We start from the raw sequence: 20,426 nt of genomic DNA, 5'->3' as shown, positions 1-20,426 counted from the left end.
GTCTGGCCAACCACAGGCAGGCAGACAGATACAGAGAGAGCTCTGAGTAGACTCCTATTAGAAGAATCAGTACAAATATTCAACACATTCTGGCCAGAACGCTCCTTATTGACCGACGGGAGGTTTTAGCTCTCAGCCACTGCTCTGCTCCTTTACCAAGGGTCAAGCAGACACAGTACACCTCAGCAATACTGTGCCTGCAGGGCCAGCTTCCAAATGCTCACCACTAAGTCAGGGAAGATTTTCAGACTTGCTTAGCATCTCATATCTGAGTCAGCTTCCAGAGTGACACCAATGATCAGATTTTCACTGGAGCTCAGCACCCTGTGCCTTTAGCCCAAATAAGCCTGAAGGCTTATTTCAGTGCCGAAATAGGAGCAATCTACTGACAATTTGTTCCCTCATAGCCTGACTGCCTTTACTCAGATATTTTTATTTGCCTACCACTTGTCCCTGCCAAGCTCTGCACCTAGCCACCCTGCCCCCACATCTCCAAACAAATGGAAGATCTTCAGCATGCCTGGCTGCCTGGCCAAAAGAAAATGAAGGGGCAGGGTTGAAGGGGTCTCACACACTCATCCAATATTCTCTTTCCATCTAAACCAAGGGAACTCCGGTTCAGAGCCTCTGCTGAGTATTATGATACCACTTTGCCGGAGAGAAAAAGAGGCCTCCCAGGAACCAAGTCTCAGTCCATTGAGGGTTTCAGGCTAATGCCTTGTACCCAGAGAGGCTGGTCACATTGGTTGCTTCTCCTCTAGGCATGGCCAAAGTCCAAGGCTGCAGGCTCCTTTGGGAAGGCAGTGCCTATGCACATGTCTACATGATGCTCAGCACAATGAGCCCTGACTAGGGTCCTGAAGTGTGTTGCATTAGAGATAGCTCACAATAATCATGTGGCGCCATTGTCCCAGTCTGATACCAGTGGTGTCCTTTGCTCAGTGGCAGTACAGTTCCAGGGCCTTACAGGACAGATTCCCACTGACAAGGAAATCTGGGTATATTTGACATGTAACTGGCTTTATTCACACATGAATATCAGTTCTGGAGCAGAGGAGGTCAAACAGCTTGCACCTAATCCTTTCTTCCATGAATCTCAGTACAACAGTAGTGCCCAGGCCCCCAGAAACAATCCACTTTGGGGTGCCTCCTTCTTGATGCTAGAGCTCCCCTGCTTCCTCTATTAGGAGCTTGACTCTCTATAGCCCAGCACCTTGCACTTCCTTCACTCCAGTGCAGAGCCACCTTTTAAGCCCATTCTGCGCTGCCACAAGGCAAAAGGGGGCATGTCTACAACCTATGCAGGTCCCAATGGTACAGTTGGGCTCACTTCACCCTCCCCGCCAGCCTCCCTGCCCCTAGAGCTCAGGGCTCTATAAAAACCACACCGATGCCTGACTCAGTTCAGAACAAATGTCCAGCTGAATCCAGCTGGGCACCAAGTGTGGCCCATGGGCATCTCATTCACCCTGGGCTCACTACCGGCCTCCTGTACCTCGCAGACTGAGTCAGTAAGGGCAGGCAGGCAATGGCTTCCTAGTCGGCAACCTCATTTGGAACTAATTACACAGCATCTCGGTCCTTCTTCCTCGCTCTGTCCTGCCCACATCTCTGCCAGTGCAAACACTTCACCACCACTGGAGTGATTCCAAATTTGCACCAGGCATCACTGAGGGCAGGATCTAGCCCCATCAGCTACTGGTTAGTTACCATAAAATGCAGCCTGCAAATAGACACTTCAGGCCCATTCCGGAGCACCACTCCCACCCAGCCTGTGACAAGGCTGCTTGCTCGAGGCAGTGCCCCCTCCACTCCCAACCCACAGAGGTGTAAATCCTGGATTGACTTACTCAAGCCTCGGAAGTGGGGTTCAGGCCCCTCTGCAGGGCTGGTCTGTGGGTGCTCCTCTGGGGAGGGCTCACTTCTTTCCCTGTCCCCCTGCACCCTGGAAGGCAGAGCAAGGTGTTAAGGTCTGTGGGGCTCAGGGCCAACTCTGCAGGAAGCTGTCATAGGCAGCAGACACCAGGTCCCAAGCTCCATGGCAGTTACAGTGACTGGGGAAACAAGGGGATCTGGGCCCCACAGGCGGAGGGGACCTTGCTGGAACCAGCAGATCCTGGTTGCTGGTGGCGAGGCTGCTCATTCTGCCTAGGAGGCAGGGCACGGCTGGGGAAGCAGAAATGAGATCTTTGGCCCATTCTGTTCTAGCAACGTGCCCACTTGGCCCTTCTCAGAATAGCATCAAGCCCTCACGGGCATGGAGGCTCTCTCCAGGCCCACCCCTGCTGTGCAGTGGGAGGAGGTGCCATGCTGGGAGGAAGCAGCTACTTCTGGCAGGAGGATGTTTTGGTGGCTCTGACCTCCCACTGCTCAATCCCCTCCTTTGGGAAGCATCCCTTGGGGTCAGTCTCCACCTGAAACCCTCCAGGCAAGGACTTGTGGTGGATCTGGGGAACACTGCACCCCTTTGGTTACACCGTGTCTCTGTCCCTGCAGGTCCTTGCCCTTCTGGCCCATCGCTACCTCCTGTCAGGGACACAGAGCATCACCAAGCTGCCAAAAGTCTTCATCCTAATGTCTTGTTCAGGGGATCCCAATATGCTTTGGGAACATCCTGTCCCTTAGCCTAGGTGGATGAAGACGAGTGGGGTCCTCAGTGCACCATGGACACAGGCTCCATGGCTCTGGCCCTGGGGCCACATTGTTAAGCTTGTTTCTTGCATCCATGAAGGCTAGAAACTCTAAATATGACAGCAGAGTGGCATATGCATTCCCCTCTCCTCGGCTGGACAGAGCCTGTAGCCAGGCCCTTGCGTTCTTGGTTCCCTGGTCTGAGAGAGAGGGGCAGCGCATAACAGAGCACTGAGCTGCGAAGTCTGCAAGGGACCCAGCTGTTAACTACTCAGTGTTGCTCAATCCCATGGAACGAGCTTTAATACGAAGTCCCCTGAGGGTTATTCCAGCTGCCTGTTCTGGGCACTGCTGCCAGCTGCCCCTGGGGCCCCACGGGACCCACTTCTGTGGGAGCTCCTGTGGGACAAAGGTCAGTGCATGGCTCCAGAGAGCTGGGCTGGCAGCCTCACTGCTGTCAGGGGAGAAGGTCCAGGACAGCCATGTTCTCCTTTCTAGCATGTTTCTCCTGGCCGGCAGGGAGGGCCAAGCCAATAGTGCCTTAGGCTCTGAAGGCTACTCCAGACCCGTCTTTTTTGAAAACCCTATGGCTGGGATGTGCTGACACTCTGGGGTCTGCTGATGTCACCCACACCAATGGAAGGGCATAGGCCTCAGTGGGGTTGGTGGCTTCCCTCCTGGCTCCTGTGTGGTCCATGGCGGAGGCTCTGCTTGGGGCAAAAGCCACCAGCATAGCACAGAGCTGGGCAATGGCTCAGGGAGCCGATGACAGTGAACCATTGCCTGCAAGAGTCTGAGGCCTGCTGAAACCCTAGGGCGTGGGCAAGGAAAAACGGAAGAACAGCAGGGGCAGGCCCTGCCCCATGCCCAGCACGTGCTGAGTGAGCGCAGGGGACTCACCGGTAGTGGAAGGGTGCCACAGTGGCGGTGACAGGGTGACTCTGCTGTGGAGCTGTGGAAAAGCTGATGGCCCCAGAGTGTAATGCTGGCCCTTTATTTGGTGCCAAGCTGCTGGTGTCCAAGGAGCTCACCGGGGGCCTGTCCTCCCTTGCACAGGGCTTGGGCACCCCACTGCCTTTCCAGGTCACTTCTGATGCCCACTGGCCCTTCAGGGGGCAGCTCTGTGGCCTCTTAGCACTGAGTGTGTCCTGGGGCCCAGGCAGCCCACTCTCACTGTGCAGGCTGAAGCGGGAGGGGCTCTTCCCTTGCAGCTGAGGTGTCTTGGGCAGTTCAGCAGGGCCACTGGGTCTCCCCAAGCCCTTCTTGGTGCTGTGGCTGCTAGGCACCTCCCCAGCCTTTGAGCTGTCCTTGTCTCTCTCTGTTCCTTGCACTTGCGACTTCCTGGGCACCCCAGAGGCTCTCAGTGTCACCTTCTGCACCCCTGGGGAGCTGCTGCTTGAGGGTGACGTGACCTGGCTGAGGCCAGACTCAGCATCTGGTCCTTTGCACTCGGGTGGCTCTGCCTTGTCAGGGCCAGCCCCAGTGTTCATGGGGGCTTTGGCAGCACTCTTCTGCTTGGGGCCTTTGGAGGCTGGGGTGGTAATGTTGGTTGGTGCCTTTCCTGGCCATGGTGGTGAAGCCCGTGGGGAGGGGGCCGTGCCCAGGCTGCTTTGCTGTGAGGGTAGCCTGGGTGACGCTGCCATGGCATGCAGCTTGCTCTGGGACATGGTGCGAGGCACTGGAATGGCGGAGGCATAGTGGCTTCGGCCAGGAGGGTTCACGTTGGCCGTCCCATTCATCATCGGCAAGGCGGGTTCAAGGGCTAGCGACCTGGAGAGAGGAGAGCAGAGCAGAGCAGAGCAAGTTAAGTCTGGGCTCAGCAGGGGCAGTCCCTGTTCAGAGGTTTCTGGCTGGAGGGTCCTGCCCCTCCACTCGGCATATTTCCACTCGCCTCCGCTCACCTGAGGATCAGGAAGGGAGTTTCTCCCATGATCAGACTGGTACGGACCGTGGGGGGATTTGCCACTTCCTCTGTACTGGGGGGGCATGACCCGCTACCCAGGACCACCTGAGTGTATAATAACCTCCTACAGAAGCAGGTGTTGGCTGCCGCCGTTCCCCTGCTTCACGTGTGGCAAGTTGGATGTTCGGTCTGTGTTATGTCAGGGTTCATGGTAGTTTTACTAAGCTGTTAGATTATGAAATTGTATGGGATGGTTTGGATGGGGATGATCCTGCCTCAGGCAGGGGGTTGAATAGGATGATCTATGGGGGGGTCCCTTCTAGCCCTACTTCTCTATGATTTCTATGACTAGCCCTGGGCTGCTCATGGTGGATGTCAGGGCTCTCCTGACAGCAGGTCCCCCAGACCAGAGGAAATGCTTCGGATTACGCCCATGGATGAAGAGTCTGTGAGCCTTCCCTTGCTGCCAGGGGGGTCCTTGTTCTCAGGAGCTCTTGTGGCTTGTGTAAGAGGCTAGCGCCCTCCAGCTTGCTCCTCTGGAGGGGTTGTGTCCTCATTCAGTTCCTCCTGCCATGGCTGTATTTTTCCTGCTCTGCTTTCAGCCAGGAGCTAAGGGAGATGCCTGTAGAGCCATGACAGCAGAGGAGCCATAGAGTTGGTACAAAAGGCAGCAGATGAGGGACATGGGCAGCACACTCCCTGGGGAGACTTGGGAGACCCAGTCACTGTCCCTCCAGGCAGGGGTATCCCAAGAGGCATCCCAAGAGGGATGTCCATGCTGCCAGCCTGGCAGAGACCCTGGGGGCTGAGGGTGTCTGCTCCACTCCCACAGTGCTCTCCAGAGCAGTGCTCTCCTGAATGTCCATATATTGCCTGATTCAGGCTCCAGCATCTCAGTGCCCTCTAAGCCAGGCAGTAGGCCGTTGTCAGTTGGGTCCCCTACTGTATCTCTGGCTGGAGCTGCTCTGATGTGACATAAATGGTCACTGTGGAGGCCTGGAAGTGAGGATGCTTCTCTGAGAGGGGTGACTTATAGGTCCTTGCTCTGACCCCCAACAAAAGAAAAGCGCTGAGGAGTTGAGATCCCAATCCTCACTTAGCAGCAGGCCCTCAACCTGGAGAGGCCTCTGAAGAAAACCCAACCTTGCCATTGACCTTCATGGTGCATGGGGACACCTGGGCTGGTGCTGCATCTTAATGCTCTGGCTCCCTCCCTGCTACTCTGTTGGTAGGACCCTATTGTTGGTAGGACCCTGTTGTTGGGGAAACAACACCTCATGCCAGGGGCCAACACCTTGCTACACAATGGCCATTTCCCTGGTTTCCTGCTTGTCCTCTCCCTGCTTGGTGTGTTGGTTCAAACCCCTGCTGCCCCCCTGTTTGAACCACGTCTCAAGGAGATTCCCTTTGCCCCAGTGGCCCCTTCCAGCTGACGGGAAAGGATGAAATGCAGCTGCACCAAGCATATCCCTGTCTGAGCCCCAGTGGCCTGGAGGAATGTCTTTCATATACCAGAGTGGAAAGGCAGATGAAACGGCTTCAAGAATTCAATTTCCATTAAAAAGCCACCCTGAATCCATATCGCTGACCCCAGCAGTTTAGTCATATTACAGGAAATTGAGGTCAGGCCCTGTGCTGAGGTTCAAAGCAGTAACAGCTCTGAAGAGCCCTCATGCAAGGCTCTCCCTGTCTGAATGGCACTGTAAACACTCTGCCGAGCTAGGTGAGTGATCTCGGGGCCAGTTCAAACCCACTCTCCTCAGCTGCACAACTTCCTGTATGGATCCGGCAGCCCTTCTGCCCAGCTCCTCCACCACTGCATCCTGTCTAGTGCCAGCCTTCTCTCTGTCCCCCCTCACCGTGCCAGATGACAGAATGCTTTCCACTGCAGCTCTCCTCCCAGCCCACATGGGCTTGCCATCTCCATCTGAATTTCATCTGGACATGCATCCCCTCTTCCTGGGATTTGCTGTCCCTCCATTCAGTGCCTGGGGACATGGTCTGTGTGACAGACTCTGCATCACACAACAACATGTTACAGCATGCACGGGCGACTGCAGTACTGTGACTGCCGAGAAATGCTCAGATGGACACTGGGTTGATTGCAGCAAATGGGGAGGCTGATCTCCCTGTGCAGGCTCTGGAAGGATTGTAGTGAGACCAGATTTGCAAGTCACAGGGCCAAACCTTGCTTGGTTGCTGTATGTCCAGGGCTGCGTGCACATACCCACTCAAAGCAGTTGACCCTGATGGGAACGGCATATGTGATGCCTCCCCAAGGACTGCCTCTACTTTGTGTCTATACAGCCCTGGCACAGGGAGATCCTGGGAACTGAACTCTGGGCACTCTGGTCATGCCTGTAATAAATAATGACGGCCATAATAATGGTATCCGGGAGTGCTCAGAGATCCCAGGTGAGACGGGATGAGTATCACAGGCCAGTGTCAGGGGCTGGGCCTTTCTCCTGCTATGATTGCCAATATGATGGCACCTGCAGCTGGGCAAGTGGTGCCTCTTTAGCACAATGCTAAATATGAGCCTAATATGTTAAACAGGTGAGCAGACGCATTGGTGTCACAGTGTCATGGTGGATGCTGGGGTGCTTTCACAGCAGGCTGGCTCAGGGCCTGGGCCAGGGGTATGCTCCCTGGGGGCTGTGTCTGCTCTTAGCATCAGTTCTGCTTTGGGGTTCAATACCTGTCTCCTAACTTCTTAAACTTATTTGCATTTCAGGCTGAATTCACCTAAGGTCACAGCTGGCCTTAAATGCCTGGGTTGTCCAGCCCCTGCGATCTGTATGTGGTGCCCAGGAGGGGAGGTGACTCCCTTGTGACAGGAACTCCAACCCAGGGGCGAGAATTATGCAAAACAAGAACTGATCTGCAAACAAACCAATTCAGATTGCCGCTGTCCGCTTAGCGTGAAGAATCCTCACAGGCCTCCTGAAACCCCTACAGCAGGGGTTTTCAACCTTTTTGGGTCAGTGTACCCCCGGTGGCTGGATGCTTAGCAGTGTACCCTTGATGGCTGGACAGGGGACAGGGGGTGGCAAGTGGCTGGATGCCGAGTGGGGTGGGTGCGCATGGCATCCAGGCGGGCAGGCGGCACCTGCACGGGATGATGCGTGGCAGTGCTCCATCCTCACCCATGCGCACATACCTCTAGGGCCTTCTCAAGTACCTCCAGGGGTACGTATACTCCGGTTGACAACCCCTGCCCTACAGGACCAGAATGCAGCTGCCCATTTCCATAGCGGTATTACACATGTGGGGCAGGTCTTCAAGAAGTCCTGCCCAGCTGGGAATCAGGCTACTTGTCATGGTGCCTACACAAGAGCTGAGGTCCTGGGAAATTCTCCCCTGCCATCTGTTTCACCACTGACCCATCACACTGGCTTTCAGCTCCAGCCACCTGACCCCATGAGATCCAGGCATTGTCCTGAGTGCAGGGCTGGGGGTTGGGCTTTTGTGGTTAGGTCCCATGTGTTTTACAGATCATGGACCCAGCATGAACTTCCCCAGCTCCTGCCTTCATGTTCATTTCACTGATTTGGACTCCCAGAGAGTGCTGACCTAGGAAATGTTTCCAGCCTAATTATCCAAGAGGAATTCTCCCACTCTAGTTATGCCCAGTGCAGACGCTACTCTTCCAAAATAGGCTTACCTTTCTCCACAGTCCTTTATATCACTTTCCACTTGACAAACCCTACCCTGTAATCAGGCACACTCTTGGGATGAGCCCCCACAGGGAGCATTACCATCAGACAAGCCCTGAGACTTGCATCAGCTCACACACTCACATCCTACATGTCATCTCCACTCTGGGTCCCCTGAGGCCAAAGGAATCTAAGACGGGTCCATGTTCAGGGTGGCTTCACTCATTTGGTTCAGTGGGGCAACGAGTATTGGCACCCGTGGAAGATCCACCTCTGTTAGTGCACCCACAGCTTTGTAACTGGTATAAGACTCTCTCCTCCTAGTCTTCCCCAGCGAACAGGACTGTGTTGTGTACACCCAGCAGCTCTTTCACAACACACCCTTGTGCCCCTACAATGCTGTCTGCCATGCTGAGTAGCTACGGGTATGTCAGTGGCATTCTGGGAGAATCCATACCACTGTCTAGAGCAACCCCCAGCAAGGGACACGCCCCAAGGACACATGCATGTGGCAACCCCAGCCACACAGAGTGGTGCCTCCTGGTATGTCCTACTGCAGAGAGGGCAGAGAACGAGGAGGACTCTGCAGCCCAGTTACATCTCAAAGCAAATGGGCCATAAGCCAGTCCAAGGAAGAACCTGGGTGGCAGGCTAGGCCCCTAACAAGGGCAATGCATGGTGGGAGTCATGGATCCACGAGAGTGTTACACAGGTAAGGGGAACACACGGTGTGTGGAGCCAGCTCATCACTAGCTGATTCTAGCACAGAGGGCCTGTGCAAGCACAAGCAGACAGAAGAGGTCAGAGCAGGTCACTCCCTCCTTAGCGAGGGTGATACAGGGGGAGAGCTGGGTCAAGGCAGATGTCCTCCCCTACACACAAGGCACAGCCAAGTCAGTCAGTCCACGTGGGAGGGGCAAGTGTGAACTGGCTCCACTGTGCCCAGTGGCACAGGGAGTGACAGGAGATGGCTGAGAGCAGAGCAAGGCCTCTCCCTGCCCAGCACTGTGGAGCTGGCCCTGCTACTGGCTGCCGTGCCCAGCTTGCTCACGGTGCTGAGGTCAGCTGGGCACTGGGGGCCGGGGGGAAGTGCATGATGTGCCCATGTGTAGAGGGGGTGGGAGGCCCTAGGCATTGAGCTTCAAGGTGCTTTTTTGCTCCAAATTAATGTGCTGGATCCTGTTAGTAAATGAGCAAAAGCAGAGGGCAGGCGGCTTTTCTGACCCATGATGTGGACCTACCTTGGGACAGGGATGAACTAGGTGATATCCCGAGATGCCTTCCAGCCCCACTTCCTATGATCCTGTGCCCAGCGGGGACTGTGCCCACAGCTGGCCCCTTTGCTCAACATCTTTTGAACAGCCACTGCTGCTACTTCGCAGGGCTGCCCTGCCCCTTGCTGTGTCCTAGATGGGTTTCACACTGGCTCTGGCAGAGCCCAGCAGAGGGGCAGGATGCACTCTCTCCCTTCTGGCCAGGCAGAGGGGGCAGGATGGGCTTGGAGCTGTGTGTGATGATGCAAAACCCATGCACATACAGGGAGTGGGGGATGACTCCAGTTGGCTTGGAAGAGCTCAGCTGGGTTTCTGTAAATATGAAAGGGTCCCGAGAAGAGCCCAAGTGCTTTGTGCTTCTCATGGGCAGGCACCACCCAAACAGCACAGGGACTGCTTCCCTCATAGTGATGCACCTGCTGCTGGGATGGACCTCCAGCCAACCCGACACATTCCCCACTCACCTATGCTCCGACTTGCTCTGAGGGGCATAAGTGAAAGCAGCTGTGCAATGGTTGTGGTGATCTGGGCAGTCTCCACACGGCTTGCTCCCCTCAGGCAGTGTCTGATGTGCCAACCATACCTAAAGAGAGGAACATCTTTCATCATGGGCTGGCCTGGAGCAGCTACCCCTGAGTTGCAGAGAGTTTGAGGCCAGAAGGGACCACTGCATAACATAATTTGACCTGCCGCATTGCGCAGGCCATGATAGCTCTCCTGCTTACCACCATCCTGAACCCAGGGACTTGTGCTGGACTGCAGTTTCAGTTGTTTGGCTGAAGACTCTCCCAGAAAGAGGCATCCACCTTTGTCTGAAGGCATCAAGGCACATCTACACCATGTGCAGGGGGTATCATCGCAAGATGCACCCTGCCCCCTTGCTCCCACTGCCTCTGAAGGCAGGCAAAGGAGTCACTTCTGCGCCACCTGGAGCAGTTTCAATAAAGATGTCCGGGACAGAGAGCCTGGGACTGGGCCTGCATGGAAGATGTATTGCATGGAGCAGGAGTCAGGGGTGGGAGTGCTTCATAGCAATGGTCCAGGTATGGCAGAAAGGAAATGAGAATATATCTCATGAACTGGTGAGTCCATTGCTTCCACTGGTGCAGCAGGTCCCAAGTTAGGCAGGGGGTGGACAGGGCCAGGGGAAATGCCCCACGGACAGTACTGGGCCCTCCATTGACAATCAAATGTTACAAGAACGGCTCATGCTGCTCCATAAGAAATGCTGTGGGTCAGTGCAAAAGGTCGGGAGTGTTCAAAAGGTGCGGAGCCTGCTCCAGGGCCTGTCACTCTACCTGCTAGAACGTGCACCTTATTCTAACGGGAATGTGTCTGGCTTCAGCTCTCAGCCAGCGCTTCATGACTTTTGCCAATAGATTAAAGAGCCCTTTAGGACCTGATATTTTCTACTCACGAAGGTCTTTACACACCACAACTATATCTCTGCTCAGCACTCTGCTCAGAGATGGAGCTCTGTCATTCTCCCTAGAAGGTATATTTTCCAGTTCCTGAAACTCTTCTGTGACTCCCTCCTGCACTCCACTTTCTCTCTATCCTTTTTAAAACAAGTACACCAAACCTGTATGCAGTATCCCAAGATTATCTCACCAATCTTGCACTCAGAGGTGAAATCAAGGGCCTACCCCTACTCATAACCCCCCTTATTAATACTCCTTCATGACCAAATGACTCCCTCCATCCTATGCAGTAGCCCTACTATGGAGCCCTTTGCCATTCGAACTGGAGTCAAGCAGGGCTGCGTGATCACCAGTTCTGTTTTCCATCATTCTTGCGGTCATCAAGATGCTTGCGGTCATCAGCACTGACTGCAGGCTGGACAGGAACCTTTTCAATCTCTCCCACCTCCATTACAAAACTAAAGTTACTTTGGCCTCAATTGTGGAACTTCAGTATGCTGACGATTGTGCTGTCGTTGCACATACGGAGGAGGACGTATGAATGGCCCTTAACTGCTGCTTTCAAGCATATCAGTGCCTGAGACTGACCCTTAACATCAGAAAAGCAAAGGTTCTTCACCAGCCTGCTCCAGGCCAATCAACTCTCCTGGCAAAGGTCTTCATTGACGAGAATGCTGAACACTTTGCAGACCTTAGCAGCCATCTTTCAAAGAAGGCCAACATTGACAAGGAGATCCAGTATAAGATTTGATGTGCCAGCTCTGCCTTCAGAAGACTGAATTATTGTGTGTTCAATGATCACAAATCAGGATTCAAACAAAGCTTCTACTATATAAGGCTTTGGTAATCCCAACTTTTCTCTATGGGAGACCTACAGGGACCACCTGAAAAGCCTGGAATGCCACCACCAGCGCTACCTCTGGAAGATCCTTGGCATAAAGTGGGAGGATCGTTGCACAAATGCCAGTGTCCTCACTGATGTTAATACACCAGAATGGAAGCGTTGATTATTCAACATCAGCTGCAGTGGATGGGGCACTGTGTGTGCACATCTGATGTATGTCTACCAAAGCAACTGCTACGCTCCCAACTCAGCCAAGGACAAAGGGCATGCAGGGGCCAGACAAATAGCTACAAGGATACCCTCAAGGTGAACATTAACAAGTATGGCATTGACAACACAAATTGGGAAAGGCTAGCCCGGGGCAGGGCTACATGGCGACGCCTTGTGACAGAAGGTACATCTTACCCTGGAGGCAGAAAAATGACAGGAATGGAAGGAAAGGAAACAAGACTGAGAAATCTGTGGTCAGACCCCTCCCCCCCGCTTTAACCACCACCTGTGGGGTCTGCCAGAGAGTCTGTGCCTCTAGGACTGGCTCCATCATTTACAACCCTGTACTTGACCCGTCAGTGATCATCCTCAATCATGAGGGAATGCCAACAATGACGATGACTGATACTTCCAGGGCTCACATCAACCTTTTTTGCCACAGCATCATCCTGGCAGCTGCTTCTCATCATCTCTGACTCCTTGCTCCTTTTCAGACACAGGTTTCTGGCAACAACCTCCCATTTTCCCAAAGGAATAACTTTGGCCAGTGGTTGAGGGCCAGGATGACCCAGCTGAGATCAGAGCCATACAGGCAGGACAGTGGGCACTGGGACCTGACCATCATTGCCCTGACTTTCCCTGAAGCCTCCTGCTGCTGAATGCCACTAAAGCCCCATATCTGGAGGCCAGATCCAATGGCTCTGCATTGCCGCCCCCCCAACTTTGGCTGTACTGCAGTCCATTGTACCACAAGATCCAGAGTGCTTTGCAGGACTGCCCTGCCTACACCCAGGCTTCCCCGCCTGTACTTAAGCCCTGGGGATCTCCCTTGCTTCAGGTGACCCTGCAGTAGCTGCTATTGGCTGCAGTATAAATAGATCCTGCTGGGCCCAGTCCTGATTTCTAGTAAGTCCCCTAGCAAGGTCTACTCCACACTGCCGCTGCCTCCTCCAGCGTGTGGAGGAGGGGCAGGCTGGCTGTGCTGAGTCTGGGAGTCTATCTCACCTCCCCATCAAATATCGTTTCCTGGTCTGAGCAGCACAAGGCAGGTCCCCAAGGGCTGAGATAATGCTCCCCCCTTCGTAGGCTGACTGGGAAACTCCCCTGCCGAGGAGTCTCTCTTGTTGTGTCTAACTCCAGCCTGGGACACATGTGCAGGGAGCGCTCGCTTGCCCTGGGAACCCGCTCAGATTACAAAGCCCGTGGAGTGGCTGGGATGCCTGCCAGCCTGCCTGGCCTACACCGATGCTGCTCAGCCACAAAACCTCTGCTGCCCGCTTCTGGGTTTTCTCCCGGGGATGGTGGGTGGGTGCCAGCAGGCAAGGTGTGCATGCGGCTCCTAGGCTGCACGTTTGCTTAAGGGACCCATGGTGCTGGGCCATCATTCAGCTAGGGCCAGGGTGGCTCAGACCTGCCTCCCTGCCATGCGGGGCACTGGGCTGGGAAAAAGCTTCTGTTCCACACTGGCCTGAGGTAGCAGTTGGCAGCAGAAGTGACTTGGAGCGGTGTGGAGCACATGCCCCCTCCACAGCCCGGCTGCCCCAAGATGTAGCACCTGATAACCCCCGAATCTGCCAAGCCATCCACACTGCAGCACTGCAGGGCAGGGTGAGAGCCAGTGGGCAGAATTGGCTCTTTGGGGGTGGGCCTGGCTCACAGGGGGCAGCATCGACAGGCCTAAGTGCCATTCTGGAGCCCCCAGAAGGCCAAGACCCCTGCCGCCACGGCCGGGGGTGCACTGTGTAGTTACATGAGAACAGGATCAGCCCCAGGGAGCTGACTCTGAAGAGCCAAGACAAAGCAGCCCAGAGGGCGCCGTAACCTGCTTCATGCTGGCCATGACCTACATGCTGGACCATGTCTGTGGTGGTATAAGCCAGTGCAGGGGAGTGTGCTGGGCCCCCTGGACAGAGATCTCAGCACGCCAGCTCTGGGCTCATGCCACATGGGTATGCATGGCCCCTCAAGGGGCAGGACAGGAGCTAAGAGAATTTCTAGGCACAAATTGTGTTGTGCTCAGCCAAGGGCCTGGACTTACAATGCAGCAGCTGCCCTTACACTTGACACCATGAAACTCAGCAATCCTTGCAGATGGAGGTCCAGGAGCATTAGCCCCGATCTGCCAGTGGGGAAACTGAAGCACCGAACAGGGTAGCCACAATGAGTTGCACTAAGCTACTCATCCCCTCTTTGCTGAGTTCAGTGGGAGCAGGAGGCAGCAAATGGCAGTGGCATCCACACCCTGGACTCCAGAGCCACGTGAAAGCTTTGGAAGCTGGAAAGGGAAAGGCAGTGGGTGCCTGCGCTTGGTAGCCCCATGCCCACCACCCACCCATGGTGCACTGGCACAGCACAGAGCTCCTGCCTCTCCTGTTAGGAGACAGTGGTAGAGCACTAGGAAGTGGGGGTCTGAGGTAGGGTATAGTGCTACCAGGGCTAGATTAACACATAGACAAATTAGGCACATGCCTAGGACCCTAAGTGAAGAAGGGGCTCAGTTGTGCTTATTTTACATATTATAATTACTGAGTAAAAAAGTAGGGGGCCATGAGTTTGTTTGCCTAGGGCCCACTAAAGTGTTAATCCTGCCCTGAGTGCAGCCAGCTAGACAGCCCCTCACTGTCTTCTCCTCCCGTGGGCCTGAGACCCACAGTCGTCCAGCCAATGCTGGGAACCTGAAAGCCCGTCACCTTCTTACCACCCAGTGTAAACCAGTGGCCCACCAACCTCAGTCCCTCCTGTTGCACAGGGCACTGAGCCATCAGGCACGTACGTCACTGATTCAGTGCCTCCTGCCACACGCAGCAGGCTCTTAGCCTTTCATCTTCCATCCCCCTGCCCAGCCTATTCTGATCATCTATCAGAAGTGCCTAGATGGCAATCACAGCCCTGCCTGTCTTCATGCCTGCCTGTGAATTTATCATCATCATCATCACTATTACTACTAATAATGATAATGACAATAATATTAACAGTACCTTTTCTTGTAACATACTAAACTGTTTACTTTGTATTAATAGAACTAAAATTGCTGAAAATATTGTTCCTTTCTAACATTACTTACAAGACTTAATATTAGGCTATGCCAAACTATAGAACTAGGATGCTTTTCTATGCAATAAAAAAAGTTTGAGCACCACTGGTTTAGAGAACTCCTGAGAGCTTGGCCCACTTCTCTCCAGCCTGTTACAGAAAAGCTGGGTACTGGACTGCAATGGAGCCTACCTCCTGTGTGTCATCTCTCCTGAGAGCTGTGGATAGGAAGTGGCTTTTAGCATCTGCACAAGGCTGGTCCACGCGGCAACTTGCAAGAAGCTGGGAGGGGGAGTGCAGGATGTGGAAGGAAGAGTTTGGAGGAGGCCCCAGGAAGTGGGTCTGTGAGCTCCTGGCTGGAATGCTTGCTGCAGTTGCAGCAGCTCTGCACATTGCTTGCGAGCTAAAAGGCCAGTTTAATTTTAGAATCATCAAGTCCTCCCGTATTGTTTCCCGTAAGTCCAGATAGCTTAGTCTGTAGAGGTTTAGGTGCTTCATTTGGAGGTCCAGGTTCAAGTTTCTCCCACTAGGTTTTAAACCCTAGAACAGCGCTATGAGGCTGTGCTAGCTGGGTTCTCTAGCAGGGCACACCTTTAAAGTCAGGTCGGATGTTTATCTGAAATACTGGTGCTAGTGTAGCCAGGGATGCATGCTGGGAAGATGACTTGTGCTGGCCAGGAGGGCAGAGGCACTGATCCCAGTTGTTTCTCCAGGCTGATGAATGATCCAGCAAGCAATACAGGGAAAGTCCCTTGATTTCCTTTTTTGGCTCCTGGCTATTGTTGCATCTCTGGTTGGGAGCTAAGGCAAGAGAGGGAGAGGAAACAATTGGCCTTGCAGGGCTGCACCACAAGTTCAGCAGGAGGCATTTTCCATTACTCGCCCACAGTATAAGCCCAGTTTCCCAAGCCACAGGGTTGCAGAATGGTCTTGCAAAAGAGACACAAAGCTGGAACAAAGGATTGATGCTGGGGGATGGGGGCAGCCATGGCCCTGCTCTGTGCCTCAGCTTCCCCATTTATAAAATAGAATGAATCATCCCTGCTTTGCCTGGGTTCGGTGAGGAGACCCCTGTGACCACTCCTGAGCAGCTCCAATACTGCAGTGATGAGCATCAGCAAGGAATGAAACATGGGAAAAGCAGGCTATACTGTGATGGCCCGTCACTGTCAGCTTCCCAGGCGGCTGCATCACAAACCAATGCACTAGTTGTTCTAAGGACTGCAGCCCCTTGCAGCAACATTTCCTGCCTTACCGCTCTCTCCTACAGAGCTGCCTGCATTGCAGCCCCTTCTCCCTGCACTGCAACCTCCATAGAGAGAGCTTCCTGCAGGCCAGCATGTCCTGCATTGCAGCCCCTGGCGCTCAGCTCCTGCCAGCCAAACTTCCTGCATTGCAGCCGTAGGCTAAGCGCATGCTGCCTGCAGTCAGCAGGCACATTCAAGCAGAGTAGGAGAGGGGGTTTGACTCACCAGAGCCTGGGGCCAGGCAGCCTCCTCTCACGCTCAGAGCTCCTTGTGTTTCGGATGCACAGGAATGCAAAAGCCAGGAGTGCAAATCCCATTTCTCACCAGATGTTTGCTGAGTAAAACCACCTCCAGAGCACACGGACTCCAGCGCTGCCTGGCGAGCAATGAAAGCAGGGCAGGGAGTTGGATGCTCTCGGCACTGCCAAGCTAATTCACCTTGCTAACCCATCCGACGCAGCCCAGCAGGCCTGTCACACTCCTGCTCTCATTTGCAGGTCCTTCAATAGCTCCCTACAAGCCAGGATTCCTTCTAGTTCTCTGCCCTCCTTATCGCTCTTCCCCCTGCTTCATTCCTTCCCCTCTCGGCCCGTTCTCACAGCTGCTGTCTTGGCTCTGTGCACTGGCTCCATCTGGCAGGGCGGGGAGAGCTAGTTGCTCTGGAGGAAGCCAGTGGGAACGCTCGGAGTCCCTGGCACTCGGAGAACGTTGCTCCGGCTACTTCATTTCCCCAGATGCTCTCGCTTCATGTGGGCAGATCCAGAAAGTTTCCATGGAGGGGGAGCGCTCTAGAAGCATGAGAGTGGCACTGACTTATTGCATCTCCATGTCTGTATCGCTTCACTGCCCCGTGCCTCAGTTCCTCCCCCTGCTCCATGTATAACAAATCCATGTGCTACAGACACTGACTGTGGTTAAGTCAAAGGTGTGTGCAAAGCCAGGACTATAACTCTGCTCCTGCTCCAATACCCTTGCCTTCCCCACTTGAGTGACTTGGGTGGCAGCAGTATACATTGCTTATCTCGTCGCTGGGGGGCGAGTCAATGAGGGGCCACCCCTGCTATATGAGCTGGAGCACCACTCAGAGGGATTAGGGGGTGAGCCCTACAAGTGTTTTAGCAGTAGCACTGAAGGGGAACATGGCATGTGAAGTTTGGGAGGGTCCACAGAGGGCTGGAGCACCTGCCAGGCTGAGCACCAGCCCTGAAAGGCCCCTCTGGTAACAGCTCTAGGTGCAGCCTACATCTTCTGGTCACAGGTGGGAATGCTCAGGACCGGAGGGAGGGGGCAGAGGATGGGGCAGCACGCATAGCTCCCAGCACTGAGCTCTGTCCCTGCCTTCTCTGTTCCCCCGCATGGCAAACACATAGGATGGCAGTTGTGGAGCAGTGCACTGCAGTAATGCAGAGGGGTGGGAAGGGCAGGCCTCCTGCTGCATCTCAGTGCCAAGCAGCTCTGGGGAACAGGAAGGTGCCCTCTACCTCTAGGTGCCGCCTCCATCTTCCCCCACCCAAGTTCCAGGCTGGGAGAGCGACCCCCGCCCTGCAGCTGCTGGTCCCGTGTGATGCAGACTGGAGGCCGGAGCCATTGTGCACACAGGGTTTCCAAAGGGCTGCACCTTTCCCAGCCCTCTCTACAGGGCCTGTTCTGCACCAAGTGCAGACGCTTCCTGGGAAGCCCTGCATGTACATCCAGGTGGGTTTTGACTGTACTGAAACCAATTTTCCAGTCTCCCTTTAGACCAGCCCTCCTGGGGGACAGCACTCAATATTGACCTCAATACCCCTTATGCAGCTCTGTTATGACGCCTCACTAGACGGCTGAGCTCAGGGACTCATCCCACTGGGGCGAGTCTCTGCATAAGCCCCCATGTGCCCCAGAGAGCACCTTGCGCTGATGCAGCAGAACCACCTCCTTCCCTAGAGACTCAGCAGATGTGAGGGCAGCAGTGGTGCCCAGGGTTACACAGCCTGCATTGCAGGGCCATGGTACATGCTGGCACCAGCTCGGCGTAGCCCCAGGGAGCAGGCAGGATCTTTGGTGATGGTCATTTCACATGGCACCCCACAGGACAGCAGTGCTGCCAACTATGGCAGGACTCCAGCAGGACAACAACAGTCTGGCCATGACACCCCAGCCCCCTTAACGAATCTCAGCCCTGCTGCTGGGGATGTCACAAAGCTGTACTGTGTGTGGGATCAGTGCAAGCCCACACACACTGCAAGCTCCTTGGTGTCATCCACTGTCCGCTCAGCAGGGGCCACACTCCCAGCTCTGTCCTGCAGAGACAGCTGCCGCCACAGTGGAAGGGCAGGTGCCAGCAACTGCCTCCATTGAGAAGCTAGACTGCCCGTATGTGCTGGGAGCAGCCTGGGCCTTGCAGAGTTCAGGCCTCCTGGCAACCACAGTCTCAGTGCCCTGCCCCAGCCCCAGCCCCTGGCTATTGTGGACAGAGCTGCAGCAGCAGGGTTCAGTGGCTCTTCCACAACACACACTGGTGCAAACCAAAGCTCTGCCTGGCCTGGATTTCAAAAATAGTACAAGTTACATGTCTCTGGCCCCACTGCTGGCCTGGTACCTCCCCTTCCACATATACATGCACATGCACCCTGCCCTGATCCCAGCCCTGACTTGAGAGCAGCTTCCCCACCAGGCACAACACTTGCAATGAAGAGAAGGGTAAGATGATAGCATCCTGGGCCTTACAAGACCTGCTAGGTCACAGAGTTGGCCCGATGATTGGAAGACGGCCAATGTCATGCCTATCTTCAAGAAAGGGAGGAACGTAGATCTGGCAAACTACAAGCCCATCAGCCTGACCTCTATCCTGGAGAAGGTCTTGGAAAAGATTATCAAGGAGGCCATCCTTAACAGACTAGCTGAAGGCAATATCCTGAGGGATCCCCAGCATGGGTTTGTTGTGGGTAGGTCTTGCTTCACCAATCTCATTTCCTTTTATGACCAGGTGACTTATCACCCGGACAAGGGGGAAGAGATCAACGTCGTATACCTCAACTTTGAAAAAGCCTTCAGTCTGGTATCCCATGATCACCTCTTGGCTGAACTGGCTAATTGTGGCCTTGATGTCACCACGATCTGCTTCTGGGGAACTGGCTCCATGGTAGGACCCAGAGGGTGGTGGTCGATGGGAGCCAATCATTTCGGTGCGCTGTGACCAGTGGAGTCCCACGAGGCTCTGTCCTAGGGCCTATACTGTTTAACATCTACATCAAGGATGTGGACATTGGTATCAGAAGTGGACTGGCCAAGTTCACTGATGACACCAAACTCTGGGGTAAAGCATCCACACCTGAGGATAGGAGGGTGATCCAGGCGGATCTGGACAGACTCATGAAATGGGCGGACGAGAACCTGATGGTGTTCAACACTGAAAAATGCCAGGTTTTCCACTTTGGGAGGAAAAACCGGCACCATGCTTATAGGCTCAGAAGTGCTACGCTGGTTAGCACTACAGATGAAAGGGACTTGGGGGTCATGGTTAACCACAAGATGAACATGAGCCTTCAGTGTGATGCTGCAGCTAGTAAAGCGAGCAAAACACTGGTTTGCATCCATAGATGCTTCTCAAGCAGATCCCGTGACGTCATTCTCCCATTGTACTCAGCCTTGGTGAGGCCGCAGTTGGAGTACTGCGTCCAGTTTTGGGCTCCGCAATTCAAAAAGGATGTGGAGAAGCTTGAGAGGGTGCAGAGGAGAGCCACGCGCATGATCAGAGGTCAGGAAAACAGACCTTATGATGAGAGGCTGAGAGCAATGGGGCTATTCAGCCTGGAAAAGCACAGGCTCAGGGGTGATTTGGTGGCCACCTATAAATTTATCAGGGGTGTTCATCAGGATCTGGGGGAATGTCTGTTCACCAGAGCCCCCCAAGGGATGCCAAGATCGAACGGTCACAAACTCCACTGTGACCGGTTCAGGCTGGACATAAGAAAGAACTTCTTCACTGTCCGAGCCCCCAAGGTTTGGAACAGACAGTCGCCAGAGGCAGTTCAAGCACCCACTTTGAATGCCTTCAAGACACATTTGGATGCTTATCTTGCTGGGATCCTATGATCCCTGCTGACTTCCTGCCCCTGGGGCAGGGGGCTGGACTCGATGATCCTCCAGGGTCCCTTCCAGCCCAAATATCTATGGAATCTATGAAATTCTTGGAGGGCACGTCTCCCTTCTGCCAGGCAAGCCAGCT

At 54.4% G+C, this 20,426-nt stretch overlaps 1 protein-coding gene across 5 annotated transcripts in view; it reads right to left on the bottom strand.

Annotated features, from left to right (window-relative positions):
- Positions 1-20,426, bottom strand: part of NAV1 (neuron navigator 1) — a 261,593-nt gene that overhangs the window by 185,552 nt on the left and 55,615 nt on the right. For 4 of the 5 annotated variants that reach the window (XM_090026260.1, XM_090026259.1, XM_090026258.1 and 1 more), the window contains 2 exons: positions 3,532-4,401; positions 1,851-1,945 (listed from right to left, as the gene is read on the bottom strand). In XM_090026260.1, coding sequence (XP_089882386.1) covers positions 1,851-1,945; positions 3,532-4,373 — 937 coding nt within the window. In that variant the 5' untranslated portion in view covers positions 4,374-4,401. Of the gene's footprint in view, positions 1-1,850; positions 1,946-3,531; positions 4,402-9,928; positions 10,048-20,426 lie in introns of those variants that run through there. The other variant, XM_090026261.1, reaches the window with a different exon arrangement.

This window comes from Crocodylus siamensis, chromosome 13 (assembly GCF_052110815.1).
Source record: "Crocodylus siamensis isolate JL-2025a chromosome 13, ASM5211081v1, whole genome shotgun sequence".
Taxonomy (NCBI): Eukaryota; Metazoa; Chordata; order Crocodylia; family Crocodylidae; genus Crocodylus; species Crocodylus siamensis.
Note: the sequence above shows the minus strand (reverse complement) of the source record. Positions and strands in the feature narration are given on the sequence as shown.